We start from the raw sequence: 15,708 nt of genomic DNA, 5'->3' as shown, positions 1-15,708 counted from the left end.
CTGCATCATTGTCGCTAGACCCTTCAACTCGTCTTGCGGAGCAGTCGTAGGCGAAGGGGCGTCTTGTTGAGCAGTCTGCTGCTTTTGGTTCTGGAACTGGTTGTGCTGCGCCTGGCTCAGAACATATGTTCTTCCTTGGTATGGTTTCTGATATCCGGTGTTCTGTCTTTGACTGTTCTGCGCGTTGTCAACCGGTTTGTCCAGTTTAGGATATGCAAAGAGGTGAGGGTTGTTCCTCATGTTATGGTTCAGGTGCTAGTTCTTGTACTGCTAGCCTTGTCCAGTGACATAGCTCACTTCTTGTTGATTGTCCATAGTGTTCTCTACGTCAGGTGTGACATCTGTTGCACTGTTCTCCGAAGCGGTTTCTTCCATGATAAACATTTGGCTCTGATCGCCCTTAATCAGCTGGTCAACCTTTGCCGCTAGATCATCTATCCTGTTCACCGTCTTAGAGCGATCGTTCTCCTTGTTCTTGTTGAGTGAGCTCGACGCCATATTCTTGATCAGTGCAAATGCGCCTGGTGTTGTTTGAGTCATGAAGTCTCCATTACTCGAGGAATCTAGATCATTTCAAAACTCATAGCTTACTCCATCATAAAACACTTCCAGTATATAATCGTCCTCAAACCCATGGTGAGGGCATTCCCTTCGGTACTCCTTGTAACGCTCCCAAGCATCATAGAAGGGCTCGTCAGTTTTTTGCTTGAAGTTGGAGATCTTATGCCTCAGAGCTGCGGTTTCGGACTTCGTGTAGAAGTGAATTAAGAACGCTGCTCTGACTTGTTCCCATGTAGTTCGTGTACCGGTTGGGAGAGAGGCTAGCCAGAGAGCTGATTTCCCATCGAGAGAAAACAGGATCAGGGTGCATTTGACGTAGTCTGGTGGCACTCCATTCGCGAGAGAGAAGTTGCAAACTCTCTCAAAGTTCTCCATGTGATCCAACGGAATTTCAGCTGCGAGGCCGTTGACCATCTTTTCCTATACCAGGCCGATCAAAGTAGGCTTGATCTCATAACCTGTCGAGTGCAGGGGGTGGGTTGATGGCGGAGCGAGTGGTAGGGAAGTTTCGCGGGAGGTTACTCTCTCCGATTGGAGCGCCTTGTTGCTCAACTTTCTGTGCAACAAGTTCAGCCGCTGCTTCGCGAGCAGCTTCCTATGTGTTGATGGTCTATTGCATCTGCTGCATATGTTGTTGCATGAGCACCATTGCAGCAGTGAGATCATCCTGGCCTCCGTGATCATCCATTCTGATGTTAGTAGGCTGCAGTTGTTGACGGTTCTGTCTTTCTAATCTTGCGAGCTCTTTGTTGCTTAGCGTGAATAATGGTCCTTGTGCGTTGCTCCGAGTATGTCTACTGGTCATGCACCTGGATCATTTGCTGCAACCAAGAGAGGAAACCAAGTTAGATGTCTTAGACTAAATATAGAACTGATAAATAAAGGTAAATATCTGGTCCCCGGCAACGGCGCCAAAATTTAATACACTAAAACCGAACATTTCCTACTGTCAAGTAAACAGTGGTAATTGTAGTATTTAAGATTCAATCTAGAGGACCAGTCTACACTTTGTTCTTATGAGTTTTCAACTTAGCTAAAACTAAAAGTGGGGATTGAATTGGGTGTTAACGTGCAAGTAAAGTAAATAATTGCAAAGAGTAAATCAATACTATTAAATTAGAAACATGACCTATCGATAAAACGTTGTGTCCAACTATTATTTCAACAAAACATACCTTTTAAATATAACTCCAATTAAATTTAATTTCCGAATCTAACCACCACATGCCTAATAATCGGGTAACCGTCACATTAACCACCATGACCAGTTTGATTAAAATATATTGATGCAGTTATTCATACAAACATCAATTAATATATCACGTCAGTTACCAAAGAAACATTTATGCCAATATATATATTTTTAATAGTAAGTGACTATAAATCCATATACCAAAGAAACAAAAACATTAAAAAAATCAACTTTGTTTTAATTAAATTTATGCCAATAAATATTGATATTCCAAACACATAGTCCAATATATATTGACATTCCAAACACATATCAATTGTAACTATAACTTTTTTTTTTATCTTTTTTAAATTAATCATTCTTTAAAAATAAAGTACAAAATTAATGTATGAAATTACCATGACACAATTGTATAGTTATGTAACATCACCAATTCAATACAATTATCAAAACCTCTTACTAATAATTTAAAAACTATTATACACAAACATATAAATTAAATTTCTTTAACATATAAAAACATTTACAAAAAATGTTACATATTTACATTAAAAAAAACAAAAAATTACAAACCAACATTATACATGCCGGTCAAGATCTAGAACCGACAAATATGATTACAAAGAAACGGGCATACGGGCAATATGATTACAAAGAACTAAGCGTATGCCGTCAACTTTTAAATGACTATTATTTTATAAAATAGATTTTGATTAAGATTTATACACATATATGATTACAAAGAAAAACACAAATATGATTATAAAAAAAACACAAATATGAAAACTAAATTTCTAAAAAAAATTAAAACAAAAATATACCCGCCCTTTGAAGGGCGGGTCATAATCTAGTTCAATATTAAAGAGAAGCCAATCTAGGGTTTCTCATCGGGTGTTGATGCTAAACCAAACATTTATTCAAGCGCAATGTAACACAATCTAGAACACGGATCACTCAAGTAGAACAGCCCACTGTCGTGGTGCTGCTCCCTTTGCGGTTCGACCTTGACACCTAAACTCTCGTTTGGATCAAGGATCGACTACAAACAATAGAGATCAAGTCCGATAGGGTCACCGAGAACTCTAGTATCTTCTTTCGCTGACTAGAGATGCGCGGCTCATTCACTCAATATCAAGCAATCGACTACACGGTTAATGAGAAGATTCAACCTAAGATCTAGCAGTAAGTGATCATGTTATAACCTGCATTAAGAACATAGATGAACAAAGACACAATATGGTCGCTTATTTATGTTTAGCTTTTGCGATCAACACCCTAGAACCCTAGACGAGCTAGCCAACTACTCAGCCATAAAACAAGATGAACCAGACATAATAACTGAATGATACTGCATATAAATCCAAAGAGAAATCAATAGGGTTCAGGATGATCTTCTCGGTCAAGAAGATGAGCCGTCTCCCTTACAATAGCAAAATCCAATGATAGGTCTTAGTCTTCTTGAAAAACTAGCGTCGCATGAAAATAAAGATATGGATGGCCTTTTATATGGAGGCGCCATCGACTTTAGAGGAAGGAATATGTGATTAGGGCAAATCTTTGAAAGAAATGGAAACTTCCATAAATGTCGGGAACAATCGCTGGGCAGTTCCTAGTGGGATCAACCGCCAGACTGCTCCGCATGATTGTTCCGCGAGGAAAGACTCCAATTCTTGCTCCTTTCTTCACGCTTCTTCCTTCAACTCTTTAGCCTACTCCAGACCTGAAACAACTCTAAAAGGACTGGACTATCTCGATAAAACAATGAAAACAAGTTAGAAAGCATATGCACAATGGTGCCAAAAACACCATATATCACTCCCTATGAATTCGATCCCTAAGTATTACAACTAAACTTCTTATTTGAGAGAGTAAATCACTCATTAGGGTAATTTGAGTGATATCAAATTTGGCGCCAATGCCGGGGAGCTTTGATCGCCATTAGATCAAATTTAGTTAGGTTTAGTCTAGGTTTTTGTTACTTGTAAAAACTGATAAAATTATTTCTTGTCTTTTCAGGTGCATGTCCAGCAGTACCAGAAGCAACAAGGAACAAACACTTCTCTTTCCAGATCCTGCACTCCTAGAATGCACCATCCGCAAAGGCAAACGTCCTCAGTCGACAACATCACTTGCTCGTCGACCGACACTCACCTTCCACCGTCGACCGAAACCACTTTTCCGTCGACCGCCCATACCCACCAGACATCGATCGATATTCCACCTCGGCCATCAATCGATACTGAGCCGCGAGACATGGTTGCGACACTAATTCTAACTCAAGACGTGACTGGAAACCTGCATGACCAGGAGGGTCATCTGCATAATGCACCAGGTCAGAAGATAGATGATCAGGGAGCTGTAATCCCTGCTACTGATGTTGATATTGCAGTTGCTCAAGCTGTAGACGAGGCTGCTAAACCGAGAACATTAGCTGATTAAAACAGGCCAGATCAGTACTACGAGAACAGATCTGCCATCCGTCCTCCAGCCATACAGAGGCAAGACTTTGAGTTGAAGCCTCAGTATTTCACACTCGTGGGACAGACACCCTATTGTGGGTTATCACACTAGCATCCTATGGACCATCTGGAGACGTTCGAGGATCTAGTTTCTGCTATCAAAGCCAATGGAATCCTTGAGGTCTATATCATTTACAAGCTCTTCAAGTACTCCCTTGCTGGAGAGGCTTCGAACTGGCTTAAGCAGTTACAGCCAGGATCTCTTACTTCCTGGGCCGACATCAAGAATGCATTCTTATGCCACTTCTTTGATGAGGCACGTGCTGAAGACTTGAGGAGCAAGATTGCTACATTCACACAAGAAACTACATAATCATTCAGAAGCTCCTGGACCAGATTCAAGTCATATCAGAGAGACTGTCCACACCATGAATTCAATGAAGTGCAGCTTCTCAGCACTTTCTTCAGAGGCATCACGCTGGCATATCATATGGCTCTTGTTTGGGAAAAATAATCTGGTATCAAATTTTTCCAAACCCCGGGCAGGACACCGGCCTCCAGACTCCTGTTAAGAAGTACCCTGGTTCTGACCCCTGCTTCCGACCTTGCCTCCGGGTAAAATGAAAGTTTTCTATCTAATGGATTTTTCCATATTTCCGAATATGGAAGAGTTTAACCTACTTCAACTGAAATCTACAACTATATAAGGGGAGGCCAAACCCTAGAACAAGGGATCGACATTCAGAGACTGGGAGATTAGAGCTAGGCGGTTAGAACTAGGGTTTATACACCCAACGTTGTAGTTCCTGCTCAAACAATAAAAATAAAACATCTCTTTTAGTCTCGATTCTTGGCTACTTTTATTGTTCTTCTAGTGTTATGTGGTACTTAAACGAACCTACACAAAAATACCCTAACAGTTTGGCGCTAGAAGGCAGGGAGTAATCTTAACCACGTGACGATGGCATTAGAAGATCATGATGACGAGTCTCAAGCTACCCCGAGGGATATCGAGTTACTAAACCGACTCGATGCCCACCAAAGTCAAGTCACCGAGCTACACAAGGCTCGAGAAAGAATAGAGAATCCTGAGCTCCTCTCAGAAGTCCAAAGCGTGAAGGATAAGCTCGACGAGTATTCCAAGCAATTGGGGCAGAGCCCCGAAAAGCTCGGGGCTCGAAGCCGAGAATCATGTCCTCTGAGACGAGAATCAAGCTCCCGACAAGAAGAGCAAGAAACGGCAAAGGTTTCAAACTCGAGTTCGACCTATGCCTCCCTTCGCGGGGCCCGCTGATCCATACCAGCAGACGGGGAACCCGCGAACGGACACGGTGCTGCCAGGAAAACCAGGTGCACGAAGTCAGCGACTCCGATATGGAAGATGAGAAAGAAGCACCCGAAGGGGCCGTGACCTCGAAATCCACCATAGCGGCCTATCTCGAAGAGATGTTCTCCAATAAATTTGACACTATCCAGTCAATGGTGGAGAGACTTCCAAGAGTGGCTCCCTCTATTCTGAGAAGCAATCCTAACTCCTACGCTGACACCCTCTTCGTGGATGAGATCGCCTTGATGGAGATGCCGCGTAAATTCTCTTTTCCCAACATAAGAATGTACGATGGGACAAGCGATTCGAAAAACCACGTCGCACAATACAAACAACGGAGGCTCACCGTAGCAATCCAGAAGGAGATAAGGGAGGCAACCATGTGTAAAGGCTTCAGTTAGACTCTAACCGATCCTGCCCTTTGCTACCCTTAGCGACAAATTTGTGGAGAAGTTCGCCAGCAGCAGGAGCCTGGAGAAGAGTTCGTACGACCTCTATGAAATCCTCCAACATAGAGCTGAGCCACTCCGCACCTACATTGCGCGCTTCAACCAGGAGAAGGTCTCCATCTCGGAATGCAATGAGGCGACAACCATCTCTGCTTTCAAAAGGGGTCTGCTCCCCGATGGAGACCTCTACAAAGAACTGACCAAATATCAGTGCAAGACCATGGAAGACGTCCTGTCCCTAATCTCACTCAAATTACCCTAAAGAGTAAATTTACTCCCTCAAATAAGAGGTTCAATTGCAGTACTTAGGGATCAAATCCACAAGGAACTAGGGAACCTAATGAATCTAATATGATTTATTAAGTAAGGTGGTTTAATGATTTAAATGTCAAGTTGCAGTTTTGTTGAGCAAGTGATTGCTCGATTGATTGGTTGAGGTTATGGTGCTTAAAAGGTAATAGCTAGACTTAGGGTTTTTATCTAAGAAACTTGGGATTATAATCCTACAGATGCCTAATGAGTTGAATGCATGATAATGTAAAGCACAACTACTAAATCAACAAGTCAATCAGCTCTCGCATGTCTGGACTTGTCTATTAACTAAATCTAATGACCCAAACAAATGTGTTCGATCAATAGCAGTGTCGATCGATGATCCTATAGGGATATCGATCGATACACCTTTCACTCCGTCGATCGATTATTCACTATTGATATCGATCGACGCGCTTCTAGTTAAGCTTTATGCGCGGGTTGAATGATGCTTTCTAAGCTCACTAGATCAGCTCTCGCCTTACTTTTAAAAAGAAACTTAGCTCAGTTAGAATGGTTTCAGGATGAGAATGAAGCTATCGCTTTTATCTAACAATCCTAGGGCAAGTTCTTGGTAGCTAATCTAGAATCAGACATTAATGACAATCCTAATGATAATTATCACAACTCAGCAATCTATAGTTGGGGCTAATCCCTCATAACCTATTTAAATCCTAAAATCTAACAATGAAACTACCCAAACATTGCCAAGCAATTCATGAAAACAATTAGGTAAGAAAACTTCATTAGAATAGTAAATAGATATTAATGGAGTTCCAATCACAAATTATAACTTTGGATCTTCTCTCCAATCTATCAAAATCCTAAAAACCTTTGCTGATAATAATAAAACTAGAAACACAAGAAAGCACCCCTTTTGCCTCTAACATGGTGGCAAAGCTTATATAATTAGGTTAAAACTCGTCAGGGGTAATCTTGTAAATTGGTGAAGACTTGGGCTTCAAGTCGGCTGTGACCAAACGGGCTTTCTGCGCGCTTCACTGTCGATCAGAACATCGATCGATATTTGTTCCTCAATATCGACCGATGGTTGAGCTCGTTGGTCATCTCAGGTGCTTGTTCCAAATATCTCCAAAATGCTCCAAAATCATCACATATCTCCAAATCACTCCTGATCTTATAAATATAATAAATAGACTCTATAATATAATAATAAGTAGTAAAAAAACCTATAAATCATGGGTGAAAGTGGGTGAAATCCATGGTCTATCAGTCCCGAGCCTGGGCGCATGTGAAATGGGAGGAAGACGTCGCAAGCCGGGCCAAGGCCCAGCAGAAGCACGACCAGAAATTGTCCAGGGAGATGAAAAGCGATCGCGAGGAGGGATCTCATCCTAAATCTGCCAAGGAGTCAAATAACAAGAGCATGGGCATATACCAGAATCGCCCTCTCGACGGAGCCGAAGGAATGGTCGTGACAACAGCGCCCGATATTTCTCACCTGTCAATATGAAAGCCTGATCTAGTCAACTTCTAAGGCAGATGGGCCAACAGGTCAAGTGGCGTCAGAAGATGAAGACCTCCGACTCTAATCGGAATCCAAATCTGTGGTGCGACGTCCACAGTGACCATGGTAAAAAAACAGAACACTACGTCGCCCTAAGGATAGAGGTCAACGAGCTTCTTAGGAAAGGACACCTCAAAGAATTCATTTCCAATAAGGCTAAGAACCTCTTGAATAAAGACACCGCCAATCAGCCCACCGAAGCAGTTCTTGCCTCGCCACCGCGCTAGGATAGAGTAATTCTTGTCATCTCAGGCGGCTCAGAAATAAGCGGAACAGACACGCAGACGCCTTGGTCATATCACTCACTGTAGCGAACTGCCTAGTGAAACGAATACTGGTGGACAACGGAAGCTCCAGTAACATTATCTTCCAGACCGCATACGACGACCTGAGGCTGGAGGAAAAGGCGCTGACGCGAAAGGTCACCCCGCTCATAGGCTTCAGCAGAGAAGTCAAGCAAACTACCGGAGAAGTCATTCTCCCGGTGTACGCTGGAGGGGTCAACATGGCAACCAAGTTTTTGGTCGTTGATTGCATGTCCTCTTACATCATGATACTAGGACGGCCTTGGATCAATGACATGGGAGCCATCCCTTCCACACTCCACCAGTCGACCAAGTTCCCTACTCCCTGGGGCATCAATACGATGAGGGGAGATTAGGAGAACTCCCGATCCTGCCACCAGACCACCCCGAAGGGAAAAACTCAAGTCTTATAGCAATTACAGAAAAAGTTTTCGGCCCCACACATGGAGAAGCTGGAAGTCGAGGAAATGGATAAGGTACCAATGGTAGAAGGAGACCCGGTACGAAATCTTAAGGTGGGGTCCAAATTCACAAAAGGGTTAAGGAGAAGATTGATTGACTTCCTGCGATCTAACTCAGACTGCTTCGCCTTGTCCCATGAGGACATGCCCGGGATCGACCCCGAGATCATCATGCATAAGCTGCAAGTGGATCCTCAGCTTGTTCGACAGAAGAGGAGGAACTTCCCCGTAGTAAGGGACGAGATCATCAACGAAGAAGTCAGAAACCTGCTTGACGTCGGGTTCATACGAGAAGTACAGTACCCATAATGGTTAGCCAACGTGGTGGTGGTAAAGAAGAAGAACTGGAAATGACGAGTCTGCATCGACTTCACAGACCTCAACAAATCATGTCCAAAGGATCTATTTCCCTTACCTCACATCAACAAGCTGGTGGACGCCACAGCAGGTCACCAACTGATGTGCTTCATGGACGTGTTCTCCGGCTATAACCAGATCCTCATGCATCCGGAGGACCAGGAGAAAACCTTGTTCATGACATCCAGGGGGATCTACTGTTATAAGGTCATGCCGTTTGGCCTTAAGAACGCCGGTTCAACCTACCAGAGACTTGTTAGCATGATGTTCGCCGACCAAATTGGATAGACCATGGGGGTTTATATCGATGATATGCTGGTCAAGTCCCTGGAGGCAGAAGACAATATCTCGCATCTACAAAAAGCTTTCACCACTCTGAGGAGAAACAATATGAAGCTTAACCCTGCAAAGTGTTCGTTCGGCGTCTCCTCCAGAAAATTCATCGGATATATAGTCATCAACCGGGGCATTGAAGCTAATCCAAAGCAAATAAGAGCAATCCAGGCGATTCCGTCTCCCCATAACGTAAAGGAGGTGTAGAGATTGACATGCATAATGGCCACCTTGAGTAGATTCATCTCAAGGTTGTCTGAAAAATCGCATGCCTTCTTCGAGGCTCTAAAGGATCCTAAGGATTTCCAATGGACCTATTGGGGAAAATACTCAGGTATTGAATTTCTCCAGACCCCAGGCAGGACACCGGCCTCTGGATCCCCGCTGGAAGGAACCCCGGTTCCCAGGATCCCCGCTGGAAGGAACCCCGGTTCTCACTAAGAAGTACTCCGGGTCCGGTCCCCAGGACCACCCCCTTCCCCCGGGAAAATGGAAAACTTCCGATAAAGAGAACCTTCCATATTTCCGAATATGGAAGAGTTTAACCTACTCCAACCCTTAAGCAAGGGATCGACACTTCGAGACTTATAAATTTGAGCTAGGCGGCTAGAACTAGGGTTCTTACTCAAAACTGTTGTAGTTCCAGCTCTGTGATCTAATAAAACGTCTCTTTCTACTATCTTAGCTGCAAATCAATACAAATACCAGCCTTGTCAATCGTTCTGTGGTACTCAAAAAGATCCTACACAAAAATCCCCTAACAGATTGGCGCTAGAAGGAGGGGAGTAATCTAAACTACGCGATAATGGCGGTGGACGAGAAGGATGATCTACCCGAAGCTACCCAGAGAGAAGCTCCAAAGGCAAATCGATGATCTGCAAGGTCAAGTAACCGGGTTGCATAGAGCTCGGGAAGAGACCAATCTCGAGCTTTCCTCGGAGTTCCAGATCCTGAAGGAAAATCTCAACGAACACTCCAAGCAACTGGAGCAGAGGGCCGAGAAGCTCAGCCAGCTCGAATCGGAGAATCTTACCCTCCGAGACGAGAACCAAGCCCTCAACATGGCAAGTAACAAGAAACGTCGATTCCAGACTCAGGTTCGCCCTATACTGACTCTGGAGACACCTAATTCCGAGACAGGCGCGAATTTCCCAACTACGGCGCCGGGAGGAGACGCATCAACGCGCGAAAAGGCCAAGGATGCTCAGACCTACGACATGGAGGACAGGGACTCGGAGCCCGAACATGATAAAGAAGCATCAGACGGAGCAGCGAGAGCGGAGTCTCCTATGATCGCTCACCTTCACCAGATGTTCTCCGAGAGGCTCGACGCCATGCAGTCCATGGTACAGAGACTCCTGGGGGTAGCTCCCCCCATCCGGAAGAGCAATCCCGACTCCTACGCCGATACTCCCTTCACGAATGAGATCACCTTGATCGAGATGCCCATGAAGTTCTCTTTCCGCAGCATAAAGGCCTACGACAGCACCACTGATCTGGACGACCATGTCGCCCAATACAGACAAAGGATGCTCGCCATAGCACTCCGAAAGGGGTCGCGCGAAGCTACCTTGTGCAAAGGTTTTGGCTCCACTCTGACCGGACCCGCTCTGCAATGGTACATCAACTTACCCTCCAGCTCCATAGCTTCCTTCGCGGTTCTCAGCGATAAGTTCGTGGAACAATTCGCCAGAAGCAGGGACCTGGAGAAAACCTCCGACTGCCTCTACGAAATCCTCCAGCACCGAGCGGAACCACTGCGAGGCTACATAGCCCGCTTCAATCAAGAGAAGGTAGCTATCCCCGAATGCAGTATCCCCACTGCTATCTCTGCTTTCAAGAGAGGCCTGCTCCCCGACAGAGACCTCTACAAGGAGCTGACCAAATATCATTGCAAAACCATGGAAGACGTCCTATCTCGAGCCTGGGCACAGGAAAAATGGGAGGAAGACGTCACCAGCCGTGCCAAAGAGCAACAAAAGCAAGATTCCAAGACGATCAGATCAGACCGAACCGAGCGAGACGAGAAACCCTCACAAAGACCAGCTACGGACTCCGGAAATCGAAACCGGGGCAGATACCAGAACCGGCCGATCGAGAAGGCAGAAGGGATGGCAGTGTCCGCGTGGCTAGACATCTCTCACCTCTCAGTATCGAGGCCAAAGCTGGTCAATGTTCTGAGGCAGATGGGCCAAGAGGTTAAGTGGTCTCAGAAGATGAAAGCACCCGACTCTTTCTGGAACCCTGGTTTATGGTGCGACTTCCACCGAGACCACGGTCACAAAACGGAGGACTGCGTCGCACTAAATATAGAGGTCAACGAGCTACTTAGGAAAGGACACCTCAGGAAGTTACTTTCCGAGAAGGCCAAGAGCCATATAAGAAAGGAGACAATGGGTAATCCCACTGAAGCTGCTCCCGTCTCGCCACCGCGATAGGACCGAGTGATCCATGTCATTTCGGGCGGTTCAGAAATCAGCGGCATAAGCCATGCAGGTGTGAAGAAAAGCACCTGGAACGCCAAGCACGGCCTAGAGGCAGCCAAGCCAAAACGCCTGCTCCTAGGAACAGACGAGATAAGCTTCGCGGCCAAGGAGCAGGAGAAAGTTCTCACTCCGCATCACGACGCCCTAGTTATCTCGCTCACTGTAGCGAACTGCCTGGTAAAAAGGATACTGGTAGATAATGGAAGCTCTGGTAACATCATCTTCCAGGCAGCATACAAGGACCTGGGGCTGGAGGAAAGCGCTCTAACTCGGAGGATAACCCCCCTTATAGGGTTAAGCGGGGAAGTCAAAGAAACCGCCGGGGAGATAACCCTCCCCCTATACGCTGAAGGAATCAACAGGTCAGCCAAGTTCCTCCTTGTCGATTGCGACTCGTCTTACAACATGATCCTAGGACGGCCTTGGATTCACGGAATGGGGCCCGTCCCCTCGACTTTCACCAAATGGTGAAATTCCCTACACCCTGGGGCATAAAGGCGATCAGAGGGGATCATGAATATTCCCGCTTCTGCTACCAAACCACGCTGAAAGGAAAGACCAAGGTCTTATAGCAATTACAGAGCAAGTCTCCGGCTCATCACACCGAGGAACCAGAGGTAGAGGAAATGGATGACGTGCCATTAACCAAAGGAGATCAGACCCGACATCTCAAGTTCGGTTCCAAACTGACCGAAGGATTGAGAAGAAGACTGATAGACTTCCTCAGGTCTAACTCTGACTGCTTCGCTTAGTCCCACGGAGATATGCTTGGGATCGATCCAGAAATTATCATGCAGAAGCTGCAGGTGGACCCCCTACATCAACCCGTCATACAAAAGAGAAGGAAGTTTGCCCCCGAAAGAGACGCGATCATCAACTCTGAAGTCAAGGGCCAGCTTGGCGCGGGGTTCATTCGTAAGGTGCAGTACCCAGAGTGGCTAGCCAACGTCGTCGTGGTCAAGAAACAGAACGGGAAGTGGAGAGTCTGCATCGACTTCACGGATATCAACAAATCATGTCCAAAGGATCCCTTCCCACTACCTCATATCGACAAGCTGGTGGACTCCACCGCGGGGCACCAGCTGATGAGCTTTATGGACGCATTCTCCGGCTACAATCAGATACTTATGCATCCGGAAGACCAGGAGAAAACATCCTTCATGACGTCCAGAGGGATGTATTGCTACAAGGTTATGCCCTTCGGCCTAAAGAACGCAGGATCAACCTATCAACGGCTGGTAAACATGATGTTCGCGGACCAAATCGGGAGAACCATGGAGGTCTACGTCGACGACATGCTGGTCAAGTCCCTGGAGGCGGAAGACCACATATCTCACCTACAGCAAGTGATACCACTCAAATTACCCTAAGGAGTGATTTATACTCTCTCAAATAAGAGGTCGAGTTGTAGTACTTAGGGATCGAATTCACAGGGAGCTAGGGAACCTAAGGAATCTAATAAGTTTTGTTAAGGAAGAATGTTTTATAGAGTTTTAAATATAAATTGCAGTTTTATATTGAATACGTATTTGTTCAATAGCAGGTTTGAGGTTTTGGTGCTTAAAAAGGAAATAGCTGGACTGTTGGGGTCGAAAACGGTTACGACGAAGTTAACGTCCAAATCCCCGAAGAAGAAAAATGTAGAAAATTCTTCGACAAATACTTTTTCGAAATAGATTCTTCTTTACGAAAAAGCTTTGCGGAAGAAACGCGAGTCATCAGACAAGAGCTCGAAAAGGATCGTTACGCAGCGACCAAACAAGTGCTCCGCTCGGTCGCTACGTAGCGACCGAGTTCGAGCCAAAGCTCAGTCGCTACGTAGCGACCAAACGTCCATTCCGCTCGGTCGCTACGTAGCGGCCGAGCTCAAGCCAGAGCTTAGCGACCGAGCTCAAGCCAGAGCTTAGCGACCGAGCTCGAACCAAAGTTCGGTCGCTACATAGTGACCGAGCTCTTCCGAAACGTCGATACGACATCAGTTCATGCATTCTCGTCTACCCTTCGATGCTATCTCCCGAATACCGTAGCGAACCCATCTCACGTTCCCCGCCATTTCTGAGTTATCAATCAAACTTTACCGTAAAAACCGCAGAAAGTTCAGTATTTATCGAAAGAAGCTGTAATAAACGCTTCGAGTCAGAAGACGGACCAAAGGGACCTAAGACATGACTCGAGGCCCAAATTACGATTTCTTAACCAACAGCCCGTAAACCGCATGTCGGTTTACGCTTGGTTCGCAAGGGAAGATAAATGTCAAGTTTCCGCGGATAAATACGAAATTTTGAAGATAATTACGAAGATCGGAAAAAATAGGAATCTCGCCGACAGCTCTCGTAGCCAAGGCTTCTACCTTGTTGTAACTCTCATACGCGGATTCGGAATAAAACTCCGTTTGCTCTCCTTTACGATTTCTTATTTCTTTGGGTCTTTAATCGGGTATTCTGATTGCTTGGCGTGTGGTTTAACAGATATCTTGGACCTCTGGGAAATTAGGGTTTTCCTAACTTTCCTAATTTAAACGGAAATCGACAATGCGAATTTCGGTTCCCACAGTTTGGCGCTAGAAGGAGGGGGGGGTACGGATCAATCTAACTCTCAACCACATCACGCTCAACCAGACATGTCAACTGACGACACGGATAACGTGCAGACCCCTCTTAACGGAGGCAGCAGCACTGATCTCCACACTCCCGCAGCGGACATATCCGCGGCCAACGCACCAGCCAACGCCGCGGCGCTCGAGGAGTTTAAAAAGATGTTCGCCACCTACGAAAAAAGGTTGGAAGAACAGGATAAGCTCGTGAGCACCTTGGCCAAACAAGTTCAAACTTTAACGGCAAGGACTCGAGCAATCCGCCCCCATGGAACCACTAAAGTCCGCAGGAAAAGACTCGACTTTGAAACCCCACTCAACAGGCCTGGAGCCGCCCAGGAACGACCTTCGGGTCAAAAACCTCACGAGAAGTCTCCCGTCGAAAAGGGAAACTCCGAAAGCCCTCTGCCTCCCGCGACGGTTTCGGAGGACAACGGAGTCGAGCAAGTCGACCTGGATTCTAGCGATGTCTCCAACAATACTGATGAGGACGCCGACAGACATCCAATAAGGACCAGAAGCCGATTCACTCGGGAAAGCTCTCCGTTCGAGAAACCAATGACAGAAGAGGAGGAAATCCTCTATTGGAATGAACAGGAAGAGCTGGCTGAAAAACAAACCGAGCTCACTCACAGTAAACGCCGACAAGCGCGGAAATCTGCTGACGAGACGTCGGATATACGCGATCTTCGCGACTATATCACCAAGACTGCGGCAGAAGTAAGAGCCGTAAAATCCCAAATCCATCACGCTACGAGCGCGGCCCCCGAGATCGACAGGCTGCTGGAAGGGGCTCGGAAGACCCCTTTCACTGCTCGCATCTCAGATACAAGGGTATCCGATCCAGGAAAAATCAAAGTACCGAAGTATGATGGTACGACCGATCCGAGAGCGCACCTTCAGGCTTTCCACATCACGATGGGAAGAGCGAGGCTGAAGGACGGCGAGAGAGACGCCGGCTACTGCCGCCTGTTCGTCGAGAATCTAGAAGGAGCATCCCTCGAATGGTTCGCGCGCCTTAAGCGAAACTCTATCGGGAGTTTCCGACAGCTCGCATCGGAATTTCTCAAGCAATACTCTATGTTCATAGATAGAGAAACTTCAGATGTCGATCTCTGGAGTCTGTCCCAGAGGGAAGAGGAACCCCTCCGCGAGTTCATCAGCCGATTCAAGTTGGTAATGTCCAGGGTCAGCGGGATAAGCGACAAGGTGGCCATCGATGCGCTCAGAAAGGCGCTCTAGTACAAGTCGAAATTCAGAAAATGGATATCCCTTGAAAAACCGCGGACGATCCAAGACGCCCTCCACAAAGCAACGGACTACATCATGATCGAGGAAGAAACGA

General features: G+C 46.0%; 1 protein-coding gene and 1 non-coding gene across 2 annotated transcripts; both read left to right on the top strand.

The window, feature by feature from the left end:
• Window positions 1-628: 628 nt before the first annotated feature.
• Window positions 629-735, top strand: LOC125593613. The gene has a single exon (XR_007329513.1). It is a non-coding gene; the product is annotated as a small nucleolar RNA R71 (small nucleolar RNA).
• A 9,373-nt stretch (window positions 736-10,108) lies between these two features.
• Window positions 10,109-12,241, top strand: LOC106408271. The gene is made up of 2 exons (XM_013849073.1): window positions 10,109-11,681; window positions 11,757-12,241. Exons 1-2 carry the CDS (start codon window positions 10,109-10,111, stop codon window positions 12,239-12,241), a joined length of 2,058 nt encoding a protein of 685 aa, XP_013704527.1.
• The last annotated feature ends 3,467 nt before the right edge of the window (window positions 12,242-15,708 follow it).

The sequence above is a fragment of the Brassica napus genome, chromosome C9 (genome assembly GCF_020379485.1).
Source record: "Brassica napus cultivar Da-Ae chromosome C9, Da-Ae, whole genome shotgun sequence".
NCBI lineage: Eukaryota > Viridiplantae > Streptophyta > Magnoliopsida > Brassicales > Brassicaceae > Brassica > Brassica napus.
This window is presented reverse-complemented; position numbering and strand designations above follow the sequence as displayed.

Bases quoted from the DNA above. Each gene is read 5' to 3' on its own strand.
- LOC106408271 (XM_013849073.1), top strand. From the start codon at position 10,109: ATGATCTACCCGAAGCTACCCAGAGAGAAGCTCCAAAGGCAAATCGAT. The intron at 11,682-11,756 runs GTAATCCCACTG...CGGGCGGTTCAG, and splicing joins TATAAGAAAGGAGACAATGG to AAATCAGCGGCATAAGCCAT.